General features: G+C 37.2%; 1 protein-coding gene across 2 annotated transcripts in view; it reads left to right on the top strand.

Annotated features, from left to right (window-relative positions):
* The window catches only part of UNC13C (unc-13 homolog C), a 585,929-nt gene that overhangs the window by 287,951 nt on the left and 282,696 nt on the right, over nucleotides 1-15,282 (top strand). For both annotated transcript variants that reach the window (XM_047074451.1, XM_047074449.1), the window contains one exon: nucleotides 8,220-8,376. In XM_047074451.1, the coding sequence (XP_046930407.1) occupies nucleotides 8,220-8,376 (157 nt within the window). The remainder of the gene's footprint in view (nucleotides 1-8,219; nucleotides 8,377-15,282) is intronic.

Genomic DNA, 15,282 nt, shown 5'->3' with positions numbered 1-15,282 from the left:
TTCTAGAAAAAGACAGGTATTTTTACCAACCAGGGAAAAAATTTACTCCTAAGAGTAACCTGGAAATTCTGAGTTTTAGTGTTTTAAATTTTTTAAAATTAATATAAATTCTTAAACTTTTTTTTCAAATGCTTAAACTTTTTTTTTTGTGGAAGTGATTTTTTATATGTAATTTATTGTAAAATTTGTTTCCATACAACACCCAGTGCTCATCCCAACAGGTGCCCTCCTCAAGGGCCATCACCCACCTTCCCTCTCACCAACCCCCTAATCAACCCTCAGCTTGTGCTCAGTATTTAAGAGTCTCTTATGGTTTGCCTGCTTCCCTCTCTGTAACTTTTTTTTCCCCCTTCCCCTCCCCCTGGTCTTCTGTTGAGTTTCTCAGGATTCGCATATGGAGTGAAAACATACGGTATCTGTCTTTCTCAGGCTGACTTACTTCACTTAACATATCATTCTCCAGTTCCAACCACGTTGCTACAAATAGCCAGATTTCATTCTTTCTTGTTGCTAAGTAGTATTCCATTGTATATGTAAACCACATCTTCTTTATTCATTTGTCAGTTGATGGACATTTAGGCTCTTTCCATAATTTGGCTATTGTTGAAAGTGTTGTTATAAACACTGGGGTACAAGTGCCCCTATGCATCAGCACTCCTGTATCCCTTGGGTAAATTCCTAGCAATGCTATTGCTGGGTCATAGGGTAGATCAAATGCTTAAACTTTTAATCTTAGTATTCTGACTGATGAACTCTCGAGTCACCAGTTTTAAGAAGAACATTTTCATGTAAGTTCTAAGAGATGGCAATTACTGTATCTTTAATTTTTAGAAATAGTGAGACTTGTTCAATGTAATTCTGATCAAATTAAAAAGGATCATATTCATGACCTTAATCTATTTACCTTTTTCCTTTTACCAAACAATGAAAATTTTGTTGCTTATAATTTTAGTTAAGAAAAACTATTACAATTTGATATTAAAACTGATGTAAAGGACTAATGGGAGGAAAAGTAGCATTAAGTGAAATACTAGGTTTTTCTCATTGTCCTGCTTTGATGTCCAGTCTTCACCATTCTCATCTTTGTATTTTGCCTTAGGAAGTTATGAGCAACTATCATTCCATTAATACCTTCAAAAGTAAGTCTTGCTATATTTTATTTAGTGAAATCAAAGTAGTATCTATTTTACAGTAATTTTGTAGTAATTCTTTTGCATCTACTCATTCACCAGAAACCAGTAAGGTCTATGATAAACTTTGAAAGAAAAAACATTTTACTGGTGATTTGTTGCTGACTTCTTTTGTAAAAATCTTATTCAATAGTACTTTAAAGAGTGATACAGATTATACACTTTTACATTATATATAGTACTTTAAATTTTATGTATTTTTAGAAAAGAAAAATATAAAGAATTTTTACTTAAGTCAATCAAATAAAAATTTTAAGAAGTATTGGGTTGCTTTGTTTCATGCTAAGTTACAAAAAGACTTGTGAAATCAATAATAGGATAAAAGTTGAATTAACATTTAAAATATATGTTTTATATATATGCTTTTCTGATAAGGGTAATAAAACATGTTAATGGTAAATGATTTTTAAAATACAAAATGTATTTTTTAAAAAGACAAAATTTTATAGCTCTATCTGGACATAACATTGTACCATTTTGATTAATACTGTTTCCTGCCAGGATTTTGGTTGTTTTTTGCCTATACCTATGTGTGCATGTGTGTACATGCATGTGTGAATGTGAAAATAATATACAAAGGTGTTTGCCTCTTGCCCATTTGGCAACTTACAGGGTTCCTTCGGAATCAGTATTTGTTAACCACCTGGGTATTGTCAGCATTCATCTGCAGACCTTGAACTGCAAGTCAAGCCTCTAAAAATGTTGTACTCTTTCCCATAACTTTATTTAAATGCAGCTCTCCTTTAGATTGGTGAAAGATACTTACCTGCTCTTATTGGTGGACTCTCCAACTAGTAGAGTTGGATTTTTCCCCCCCTGGATGATCTAAATAACCTGTGAATTCTTGCTGGAAGCAAAATGTAAAAGATTTTATATAATTCCCAGGATATACTGTTCCCAGTGTTCTTCCAGCCCTGTTTTTCTAACTAGCTTCAAATCCCATTACCTATTTCCTATTGCACAAGCTGTATTACAATCTTGGGAGTTGTGTACCCTTTAATGGATGTAGAGGGAGTAGGTGTGGGAAACAGAGACAGCTCTTTCCTGCCTGGGGAAGCCATCACCTTGGAATAGTGAAGTGATTGATAGCCTTGCTGGCCAGCAGCCGAGGCCCCAATCTCTTACAGGGTATATGCTGTATGGTTGTTAGAAACATCCTCCTGTTATCTGTCTTGTCAGGTTAACACTTCAGGAGTTTAGACTTTAGTCATCTGCTGAATATCTCTCAATCTAGCCAGCTGCCCTAATGTTAGGCAGAGTCCTCCCAGGTATTGGGAAATCTTAGATGGGTACCCTAATTTCTAGTGCTTTTATGACTTCACATTCTTTTTTGGGTTTCTTGGATATTTCCATGGGAAGTTTCAAGGGATGAATCATATGCAGCTAGCTACTTCCAGTTGTTCCCCAGAAATTATCTCAATTAAATTTAAATCAGAAAGCAAAATATTTCTGTTGCCAAAGACGAATACATGCCTAATGCTCTGGAAAGTTTAAAATATATAGCAGTTATAAGCAGAATGCTATTAACCTTCATAGTTATTGTCATCATCATGGCACTAACTGCCAGGCACTTCAAGAAATGTTTACAAAGCAGTTAGATGTTTTGGTAAACTGTCACACTCAAGGTAATCAACCACATACAATGTACACTCTAACTCTACACAGCCAATACCTTTGGCTCACTTTGCTTTTGTTTTCATTAATAAATATTGGTCAACTCCTCTGTACAAGAAAAACAGTAGGCTAGAGGAGGGCTGAATAAGATGATAACCAAGCATGAACTAAACATATTCTGAAAGAAACAGATGCATGTACAAGTAATACGCAACATTGAAGAGAGAAGGAAGAGGATAAATTATGAGAAAGCTACACTCTAGTAGTTAAGAGATACGTATTTGAACTTACATTGCCTGAATTCCAATCCTGAATCACCTTACTTTCTCTATGACCTTAAGAAGGAAAACAAAATTAGAAAAGGAAAGAAATGTTTAATTACAGCAAACGCACAGAGGGAGTCAGGCTTCAAAAGCACTGGCAAAACGAAACAAAACAAAGTAACACAACATTTCTAAGGTTCTCTAGTTTACATGGTATTCTTGTGCTGTTCTTGGTGGGACACAAACCTGGCTTTCATACTTTCAGAAGTCATAATCTTTCAGATATAACATGGGTAAAATCAGGTTCAAAGCTGTTTTGTTAGAAAGTTTAGGTTTCATAGAAGAATTATTCAAGTTTTATATCTTGGAGATTCGAAAATGTGGTTTTGTGAGTTTTAGATTATCTCAAGGTACAAAATATTTTGTTACTTCTTAGTGTGGTATGTGAATGGCTTCGTCATATTGCAAGCAGGGTGAAAATGTCATTTTTTTGCTTCTATGTCTTCCTAAATTGTTTTTTCTGCATCTAATACCTACTCGTTTCAATTTATCTTTACACCACTTCAGAGTCACCTTTCCAAATTTGTCTGATAATGTCAGTTCCCTTGGCAAAAATCTCTGCCAACTTCATATAGTCCACATGAGATTGTGAAAATTCCTTAGCTTGAGACCAACAGAATCTGTCCTTGACCCACTTTACCTTGGTCACCCCTGGCACCTCCCCACTTTTCATCCTGTTTCCTCTTGGTGCATCCTGTCTCTCCACTAACGTTGATCTTGTTAAGGTTACAATTAAGTGTGTTTGTCAAGTCCAATAGTCTATTTTCTGTCCTTGTAAGACTTCCTCACTGAACCTAACAGCATCAATCGTCCTTCACCTGCAAAGAAACTTCCCATTCCCATGGTTTCCCTGATTCCAGTGTCCTGACTTTCCTTAAATCCATCTGTTTTTTTTCCTTTGGCCTGTCATAGAATTCACTTATTTTTTTTTTTCCTTTCACAAGTTCCTTACATGTTGGTGTTTCTCAAGTTCCACACTTTGACATTTCTCTTTTTATGTTGCACAATCCTCCTGGATGACCTTATCCTTTCTCATGGTTTTGACTGGTTCCAATATACTTAGTGACCCTTAAATCTAACTGTCCAGTTCAAGTATCCAATAAGCTGGTGGGCATTCCTATGTGAAACCTCTACAAGTATCTTAAGGTCAAACTCAACACATAATTCCCACCTTACAATTCCTTTGTCCTGTTTTGTTCTCAGCCCACTTAGCAAAAGTACCCATTACCCGCACTGAAACCTTGGAGTGTAACCATTTCTCTTCCCTACCTCTCAGCCCTCCTCAATCACCATGCCCTGACCATTTGTCTTCTTTCAGTGTTTTTCAAATTCATTCTCTGCTCCATATTTCTATAGCTACTACCCTAGCTCAGACACCCACCCTCCCTTCCCTGTACAGCCTCCTAATTGAGCTCTCTTCTCTAGTCTCACCTTCTTTAAATCCATCCTAAAGTTTCACCAAAGCCAAGATCATCTATTTAAAATTCAACAATCATGGGGCAGCTGGGTGGGTGAGTCAGTTAAGCACCTGACTCTCAATTTTGGCTTAGGTCATGATCTCATGGTTTGTGAATTCGAACCTCACATCAGGGTCTGTGCTGACAGCTCAGAGCCTTTGGGATTCTTTCTCCCTCTCTCTCTCTGTCCCCTCCCCCTGCTTGTGCTCTCTCTCTCAAAATAGAAAATAACCTAAAAAAATTCACTTTCTATCCATGTGAACAGCTAGAGTTCCGTGGTGATTTGATTTTTTTTTAATTTTTTACTTACACTGACTCTAAGATTTTGAATTTTAGTTTGAAAAAGTCCTTTGATCTATAAATTAGATCCAACTTGCCTAACATATTTCATGAGACTGTCCTACACACACCCTCACTTTGGTTTTGGTCAAACCTAGCAGAGAATATTCTCTTGGAAATTTAGGATCTACCAACCTAAAATTTCTAGGGTTCACTGTACATGGTATTTTTTTCCCTATTATGCCTTAGTTTATACTATTCCATTCCCCTGGAATACATCCTTTACCTATCAGTGATAGCAAGCCCTATGCTTGATTTGGCTGTCTCCTAGTTATGCATTAACTCTTAGCCCAGTCTCATTTCAAAGAGTCTTCCTTGACCTTTCCCTGACCCACCAGACCACAATATGCACACTCTAACATACTGTCCCTTAGCACTCTGTTAGGCTTTTCTTTCTCATAACATTTACATAGTTGTATTATATTTCTTATAGGACTGATTCTCCCATTCGTCTGCAAGTGGATTCATTACTATATATCCAGTGCCTCACATGGTACTTCACCTTTAGATATGTCGAATAAATATTTATTGAACCAAATTCTAGGGACACTAAACTCTTCACTCTTTCATGGCCATTACATGAACTCTAATCCCCTAGACCTTGGCTCAGGCATTTCCCTCTCACTTATCCTCTGTGGGCTCACCACTAGTGGGCTCAACTCAGCCTTTGAAGCTTTGTCCTCCATCAGGCTTTGTACCTTCCTCTAGCCTGTGGATACCTCAGTAATAGCACCCAAACTTTAGATACTCTGGAACAGCACTTTCTCTTAGATGAGAAAATTAGTGTTTAAGGTGTGTGCCTCTCAATTAGGGTATGCATATTTTATACCAGGAGCATGTTTTAATCACCTCTAGATTCCTGTCATGAAGAATCATTCCAGAGCTACAGTAAGTGTGTAGTTATTGAAGGGAGAGTAGTCTGGACAGATGCCTTTAATATAAAAAATGGAGGAAAGATTAAAGGATGGAAAAACACTAGAATCCATTTTTTTTCTAATCACTTCTAATAAGAGAAAGTATTATAACCCTACCTTTTAACTATAAATTGAAGTTGTTTTCTAAGAAAACTTTAAAGTGTAAAAAAACATTTATTTTTACTGTTTTTATAATTGTATGAATAATATGTATTAACATCAATGATAGGTACATAGCAAGGATTGTATTAAATTATATAACTCAAAATCACTCTCTCATTGTGGTGTTAAAACTGCTTTGGGGCCCCAAAAGCAATGAGAATCTTCATCACTAAAACATTGGCTTACCAACTCAAAGTATAAAATAGGAAAACTTGGTTGTTTGTATCCTCCATCTTCCCATATTACACTCATTTTTCCCTCAGATGGCTTATAGCGGTGAACGACGTTCAATAATTGTGTCATCTTCATTATAAAACTTTCCATTTCACCTACAAAATTCTCACTCTGAATGCCTTCAGCAGGATATTTATTATGTTTCTCCTTTATTTCTGCTCAAAGTCTCTGCCAAACTGCTGCCACCCTAATTGAGCCCCAAAAATGAGAGGGTAGCAGCTACCACAAATAAATACTAAGTAACTCAGCTGGATTAGGAGGCATGGATCCATTTTTCAAAGCCACGAACAAGATTATTCATCCTGGTGACCTCCAGTATCCTTTTAAATATATAATGCATGTTTAGGGGTGCCTGGTTGGCTCAGTTGATTAAGCATCTGACTCTCGATTTCTGCTCAGGTCATAATCTCAAGTTTACTGAGTTCAAGCCCTGCCTTGGGATCTGCGCTCACCATGCGGAGCCTTGCTTGGGATTCTGTCTCCCTCTCTGTCTCCCTCTTTCTCTGTCTCCCAAAGAATAAATGGACATTAAAAAAAAAATAAGTAATGCATGTTCAGGATAATAAAGTTCTGGTCTTTGAGTTTCTTACTGTTTCCCTTAGGTATGGATATTTACCTCATGCCATCCATGTAGCATTGTATTTACGTATTGCATATTCCACAACTCTTGACCTCTAACTTGATCTAACAAATTTAATTGTTTGTAAATCGCTCAAAAGAACATACAGTGTTAGGAATTTTTTAATTTTATTAATATTTACCACTGGTATACTTAATAGATAGGCATTATAATTAACTTAGTGTATAATACAGTCAAAATATGTATCATTTACCTAAAAGAAGCAATCAGTATTAATCTTTCTAGGGTTAAATTGCAAAACCTCATGTAACAACTGTGGCGTACTTTGTTTTTCATAATCCTCAAAGATCCATGTTTAAAACTTTAACCTACTTTGATCAGCCAGTATCCTGAGGAGTTCAGTGAGTAGCCTGACTGAAATTTAAGAGAAGCCACCATTTCTAGGACCATCCATTTGTTTGGAGGTGCCATTCAGGGCATTTCATTTATGCATGTACACTCTGTGTTTGTGTTCAATAATACAGACCTCAGAGATGCTTAAGTGGAGGATAAATTGCTGAGGCATGAGAACAAAATAGGATCAGATAACAAACTGAAAATTTCTTCCTTCCATGAGTACTTTATCTGTGCATTTTTATCTTAAGCTGTGTTTTCAGTTTTCACGTCTTTTGTTATAGTTCAAATGAAACAGTTTTTCTTGAGAGAAGTAACAGAATTGAACACTTGGTGCTTCTGATGTCTGTGAATGATACTATTATTCAGGGTTTAAAAGGAATGGTCTTTAAGCCTAAAGCTGGCATAATTCAATCTGCCCTCACCATTCTTCTGTTTGCTTTATTAGATCCTGGCTGTAACAAAATGCTAAGAAAACAGAAATGCTTATGGAAGGTATTCCTTTATGACAAAAGCCCAGAAACTGGACTCAAGTCAGATGTTGAATTCACTTACTCAGTAGATAGGCGGTGAAAGGGGAGACCTTGCTTCTTCAATATGATAGAAATACAAGTATAAAGGACATTCAGGTTAAAATGCAGCATTTCGGGAACTGAAGTAAATGAGGGCATAGTTGCTGAAGAAGGGGAGGATCCTGTATAATGGCTTTCCCACCGTGCTGGATTCCCCTGGAAAGTGCACTTTGCATGTGTACACACAAAACTCCCACAGTTGAAAGGAATTATGCACTCATCCCCGTGGCAAATCACATTCTAATTAAACCACTTCACATTTGTGAATGAGAAATTTTTAAAAGCCGAAATTGCTTTCTCTTTCGTTTAGTAGAGATCGTGGGAGTGTTCTCTTTTTTTCATAGATATAGTTGGGGAATTAATTGCTGACGTTAGAGGGTATGCCGTTATGTGAATTAATTGCTTTACGTTTTAAAAGTGCTTAATGTTTTTGTCTTATAGGCACTTTTCATGTCTGTCTTCTAAATACATGTGCCCTGGTGTCCCTGCTGTCATGAGCACCTTGCTGGCGAATATAAATGCTTTCTATGCTCACACAACAGTTGCAACAAATGTACAGGTTTCTGCCTCAGATCGATTTGCTGCTACCAACTTTGGTGTAAGTATTTTTTGGACTTTAAAATTTTTACTAGTTTATAGGAGTTACATTTTCAAGGGACTAGGGATTCCAGATATTCTTGGAATCTTATTGCAGGAGGCACTTCTTAGGGACTCTTAGTGTAGTGGGGAGAAGCTAAAAGTTCATTAAAATAATATTCTGCTAAATAATTTTGGCAGCCAATTGGCATCTTCACTGGATTAAATCTCCCTATCTGGAATGACCTTTTCCAAGAAGGAAACACATAAATTTTGTGATAGAGTACTGGGATTTTATAGAACTTTCTCCATGTATGCAAATTTAGGATTCATCATTTCAGATGCTATTCCCTGGTAAAAGTGAGTTTGGTTGACTTTTCTGGAATCTGTTAGTCTCCATTTATAATTCCTCTTGGCTCTTACTGGTATTGATAGTTATTAGCATGTCTTCTGAGTAAATCATAGTAGGTGTATAGAGTTGAAGAACTCTCTGTACCTAATTAAGATGTCCACCTGAAATATTCAAATGCAGCAAGGACTCATTGAAAAGCAGAAGTGCAGGAATCCTAAGGAAATTCAAATATTTTTTTTAATTTTTTTTAACGTTTACTTATTTTTGAAACAGAGAGAGACAGAGCATGAATGGGGGAGGGTCAGAGAGAGAGAGAGAGAGACAGAATCTGAAACAGGCTCCAGGCTCTGAGCTGTCAGCACAGAGCCTGACGCAGGGCTCAAACTCACGGACCGCGAGATCGTGACCTGAGCCGAAGTCGGACGCTTAACCGACTGAGCCACTCAGGCGCCCAGGAAACTCAAATATTTATCTGTTGCACCTGTCACTGGAACTCATTCTCTATAAGCCTTGTGGAACTGAAATTGACAAGACATAAATTAATAGTAACCAGAGTAACATGGTGAAGATCTAAACTAAGACAAAACTAGTGAAAATGGAGAATGAAGGACATGTTGCAGAGCTTTTCATGGCATCGAATCAATACCACATAGTGTCTTTGGGGATATGGACAGTGGAGGAAAGGGAAAGCTTTCTGGAGAGATTCCCAAGGTTTTGAGTATGGCAACTGGTAGTTAGTAGCTCTGTTCAATAACCCTATGAGACAGGTAGTTTTATTCTCACGTGCGTATGTGTGTATACATGAAATCAAGCTCCACTATAGCAAAATGATTTTCATGACACCATAATTTTTCCACCGCAATTCCAAATTGGTTCACTGAATAGATTTTGTTATTGATTATGTTGTTAGAAATTAAATTTGGGGGTATGTGTCATAGAGTAGAAACAAATGAGACTCAGCAAATAAAAATGTGTGAAGCCAGTAGGGGAAAAAATGTGCTGCTGTGTATACTCTTCCTGTCCTTTTCATCTAAAAGAAAATGCATGTTGGCACAAAAACAGACACACAGACCAATGGAATAGAATAGAAACCCCAGAACTAGACCCACAAACATATGGCCAACTCATCTTTGACAAAGCAGGAAAGAACATCCAATGGAAAAAAGACAGCCTCTTTAACAAATGGTGCTGGGAGAACTGGACAGCAACATGCAGAAGGTTGAAACTAGACCACTTTCTCACACCATTTACAAAAATAAACTCAAAATGGATAAAGGACCTAAATGTGAGACAGGAAACCATCAGAACCTTAGAGGAGAAAGCAGGAAAAGACCTCTCTGACCTCAGCCGTAGCAATCTCTTACTCGACACATCCCCAAAGGCAAGGGAATTAAAAGCAAAAGTGAATTACTGGGACCTCATGAAGATAAAAAGCTTCTGCACAGCAAAGGAAACAACCAACAAAACTAAAAGACAACCAACGGAATGGGAAAAGATATTTGCAAATGACATATCGGACAAAGGGCTAGTATCTAAAATCTATAAAGAGCTCACCAAACTCCACACACGAAAAACAAATAACCCAGTGAAGAAATGGGCAGAAAACATGAATAGACACTTCTCTAAAGAAGACATCCAGATGGCCAACAGGCACATGAAAAGATGTTCAGCGTCGCTCCTTATCAGGGAAATACAAATCAAAACCACACTCAGGTATCACCTCACGCCAGTCAGAGTGGCCAAAATGAACAAATCAGGAGACTATAGGTGCTGGAGAGGATGTGGAGAAACGGGAACCCTCTTGCACTGTTGGTGGGAATGCAAATTGGTGCAGCCGCTCTGGAAAACAGTGTGGAGGTTCCTCAGAAAATTAAAAATAGACCTACCCTATGACCCAGCAATAGCACTGCTAGGAATCTACCCAAGGGATACAGGAGTACTGATGCATAGGGGCACTTGTACCCCAATGTTCATAGCAGCACTCTCAACAATAGCCAAATTATGGAAAGAGCCTAAGTGTCCATCAACTGATGAATGGATAAAGAAATTGTGGTTTATATACACAATGGAATACTACGTGGCAATGAGAAAAAATGAAATATGGCCTTTTGTAGCAACGTGGATGGAACTGGAGAGTGTGATGCTAAGTGAAATAAGCCATACAGAGAAAGACAGATACCATATGGTTTCACTCTTATGTGGATCCTGAGAAACTCAACAGGAACCCATGGGGGAGGGGAAGGGAGGAAAAAAAAAGACGTTAGAGTGGGAGAGAGCCAAAGCATAAGAGACTGTTAAAAACTGAGAACAAACTGAGGGTTGATGGGGGGTGGGAGGGAGGGGCGGGTGGGTGATGGGTATTGAGGAGGGCACCTTTTGGGATGAGCACTGGGTGTTGTATGGAAACCAATTTGTCAATAAACTTCATAAAAAAAAAAAAAAAAAAAAAGAAAAAAAAAAAAAAAGAAAATGCATGTGAGGCATGTGAGATGAGTTGGAATGAATCACAGGAAAAAATAGTTGTTATTTAATGACAGATCAAATTAAGCACTAGTAGAAAAAAGCAGTCTGTGTTAGGAGTCACGGAATTTGAGTTTGTAGTCAAATTTAGCAAGCCAGTCCATTCATTCAAGCTTCAGTTTCTCAGTCTGCTCAATGAAGGTAACTACTGCTCTAATGTGTTTCTTAAACCGAAGATGAGAATCAAATGACGTTAAAGATAGAGAAGCCAGCTCATAAAAGCTGAAAATGGTCTATAAATATAAGTTTTGAAAATTTCATCTCTCTTGCCCTTACCTACAGTGTAAAACAGTGTACTAGCAGCTACTTCTGTTAGACACATTGACTCTTGTAAAAGTCAGGACCAAAGAACATTCCCTGGTCAGCTCAATAAAATACTGTTATGACTAATAACAGATGATTAGAACAGTTTTGTCATAAAAACCTCATCTTGGGGTGCCTGTGTGACTCAGTTAAGCATCTGACTCTTCATTTTGGCTCAGGTCATGATCTCTTGGTTCATGAGATCAAGCCTGGTATTCGGCTCTGTGCTGACACCACAGCTCCTGCTTGGGATTCTCCCTTCCTCTCTCTCTGCCTCTCTCTCTCTTTCTCTGCCTCTCTCTCACACGCTCTCTCTCTCTCTTTCTCTCTCTCTCTCTTTCTTTCTCTTTCTCTGTCTCCTCTCTCTCTTCTCTCTCTTTCTCTGCCTCTCTCTCTCTTTCTCTCTCTATCTCTCTCTCTTCTCTCTCTCCTCTCTCTCTCTCTCTTCTCTCTCTCTCTTTCTCTCTCTCTCTCTCTCTCTCTCTCTCTCTCTCTTCTCTCTCTCTCTCTTCTCTCTCTCTCTCTCTCATAAATAAGGAAACATTTTTTAAAAGTGTAAGAAAACAAAACCAAAAACCTCATCTTGGTAACAGGATTGTCTTGAGATTTCACCTGTAACATAAAGCACTCTGTTATGAAATTGTTTTGCTCTTAATATTCTGCCTGGATACACTGTAGAGAATAAGCCAGTCTTGTGGAACACTGAGCTTTTCTATCTCTGAAATAGAAGATGTGTCTTTGTGATTAATATGTATCCTAAAAGCTACCTGGAGGAAAAGAGATAGAACTTCATGCCGACCCAAAGAGGAGAAACCAAATTGATTTCATTACTTTTCAGTGACAACATGATTATAAAAACTTTATTTTGTGAGTCAAATAACTTATTTTAGAAGAGGGCCATAAAAAAGAATGTTTTTTCAAAGTACATTTTCATAAATTGTAAATTTGGTGTGTAAATGTGACTATATATTTCTCGACCTATTGAAAGTAATGCAATTTGTTTAGTCAGATATATCTAAGTATAAAGTCTCCCACCTCCAATTTATGGTCCCAAGTTCTTCTTTACCTCAATTCTGAATTTGATCTGTTGCTTGTGACTCAGGAACATCATTACGTTGACCCTTTTTTATCCTTCTCAAAAGTGTAACTCCGACATTTGATTTTCCAAATAATAAACCAGTGGAGAAAGCTTTCTTATGACAATTGTAAACAAATATATACTTAAGAAAAAATATCAGTCTTACAATTCAGATATTTTTGTGTACAGTTGCTATTTCTCATCATGGTTTGGGTGAAAAATGATCAGGAATGAAGTGAAAAGGACAGAACGCTTGGGTGTGAAGAAGAGGAACAAGCAAAGTTTGTTGAGGAAAATCGTTAGAGAAATTGAATGACAATGATAATAAAAGAATGTAATATTATAAAAAGACAAAGGAAAACTATTTTGAGAAAAGAGAAGTATATAACATTTTCAACTGTTGCTAAAGTTAAAGTAAGATGGGGAAATAAACGACCTCTTTGTATTTGGCAAGTAGGAGGTGATTATTGACTGAAGCAGTTGATATTGAAGCCTAATTTCACAGGGTCCTTCAGTGAATGACATAGATGAATGCTTGTGTAAATTAGGTTACTCTATTCACTAAAATGTAATGCAGTCACTAAAAATCATGTTTTTAAAGAAAAGTACATAAAAATGAGTAATGTCCATGATAGAATGCCAAGTGAAAAAAAACCCACAAAATTCTTTATACAGTCTAATTCCAACACTGAAAAAACAACATACACACTGGTTTAGAAATAAGACTAGATGGAAATGTGCCAAAATGCCAATGATACAGCCACCTGGTAGGATGACAGCTGATATTTTGTGGTTTTGCTTTCTATTCATCTTTATACTAAAATTGTAAAACTTTCCTATATTATCATTATATTTTATAATAAACATGTGAATCAAAGGGTGAATATGGCTAAGGAGATAGAGACTCTTCTGTTAAGTGAAATGAAAAGGGAGAAGATTGGGCAAGGGAAGATTTTACTATGAATAAAGAGATTTTATTTTTCCTGTCTTGTTGAGTCAGAATTTTTTTTATTTAAAAAGGTAAATTTACACATGTTTATAGATTATTAGGAAAGGGAGTAGTTGTGAGAGTCAAGTTGCAGATTTATCTGATGGAAAACAGGTGATGCAGTGAGTTCCCAGAGGAGAAAGAAGAAAGGTAGTGAAAGAGACAAAAGGAGAGACGTTCTTTGGAATGAGAAAGGACAAGTTCTGTTCTGAAATTTCGGGAATAGTATCCGTGTTCTTGCAGAGAATGCTGAATTTTTGATATAGGAGTGAAAAGCTGGGGTGTCATACCCCATTTCCCTAATCCCTGTGGTTGTCTACAAGAACAGGAAATGCTCATCTGCAAGGCAAAGGCTATAATACAGAGGCAGGTGAAGGATGCTGTGCAAGGTTTGGATAAGTTACCAAAGGGAGTAGAAAGAGAAATGCTTCAGGGCCATGGAAGAGGAATTCCTAGTAAAGCGGAAGGTATCTTTTGATGTTGAGGAGCATAAACTTACTGTCACAACAATATAGTGGCTTTGAGATTTTCTCAGAAGTTTTCAGCATTCTGATGCTCATGTAACAGATTTGGGAAGTTGATTATATTGACTCTAGGTTGAAATTTTGTAGAAGAGAGGCAATGGAGGGGCATCTGGGTGGCTCAGTTGGTTAAAAGTCTGACTTCAGGTCTTAATCTCATGGTTTGTTAGTTCAAGCCTCACATCTGCATGGTCAGTGCAGAGCCTGCTTTTGGGATTCTCTCTCTCTCTTTCTCTCTCTGCCCACCCCTGCTTGCTCACTGGCTCGCACTCTCTCTCAAAATTAATAAATAAACTTTATTAAAAAAAATCAATTGAAGGGTGAGTGAAGCTGTCAACAGAGACATTGAGATGATGCAGCATGGGGTCTTGTTTTGAGAAGTTGTAGCAGGTGAGCCAGAGTCAAAGGATTTTGATAGGAACATGATACATTTCAGTTAAAATTACAAAGGGGAGTCTTGGGTCCAAGATGTGGCTCTGGGATATGCTGTTGAAAATTGAGTGTAAAACTCAATAGCTTAAGTTAGAGCTTACATCTTCTCACAGGCACTGATTGGTGAATTTTCAAGAATAATGCAAGCTAGTTATGTAGCATAGCCATTTTTTGAAACCAGAAGTATTGAGAATATTAACATCACAGACATTGGCAAATACTAAACATGAAGGCATTTTTCATTTGAAGAGATGATTTAGCAGCATATCATTGAGTGTGAAGGTTGCTCGCAGTCAAGAAGATTAAAGAAGTTTATTGGATGAAACATCCCCATGGCTATTGAAAACACCATGGGTAGATCAAGGGTTAGAAAGGAAGAAAACTCTGAGTTTGGGCTCAGTATCTCAACCTGACAGGAGAGTCTTTAGAAAACTTATTTAGTGAGTTATTTTAAAGTACACGTAACAAATTATTAGTTATATTGGTGTTTATTCAGCTCATTTTTTTCCCTGGGTCTCTGATCCAGCCATTGTTGGGCAAAAATAAATAAGCTAGTAAATACTTCTTCCCCATTCCATATGTTCTTTTATTTGTCCACTTGTTCATTTGATATGTATTTATGTGTTCCCTATAGCAGTAGGCACTGTGGCAAGTAGTAAAGGGATTGAATGATAAACGTTGACGTCTACTTTCTGAGGTTTATGTTCTAATGGGATAGTCACTTAACCATCTGT

Source organism: Lynx rufus, unplaced genomic scaffold (genome assembly GCF_022079265.1).
Source record: "Lynx rufus isolate CCGP_SWC_20201006 ecotype Redwood Valley unplaced genomic scaffold, mLynRuf1.p SCAF_13, whole genome shotgun sequence".
Classification (NCBI taxonomy): Eukaryota; Metazoa; Chordata; class Mammalia; order Carnivora; family Felidae; genus Lynx; species Lynx rufus.
This window is presented reverse-complemented; position numbering and strand designations above follow the sequence as displayed.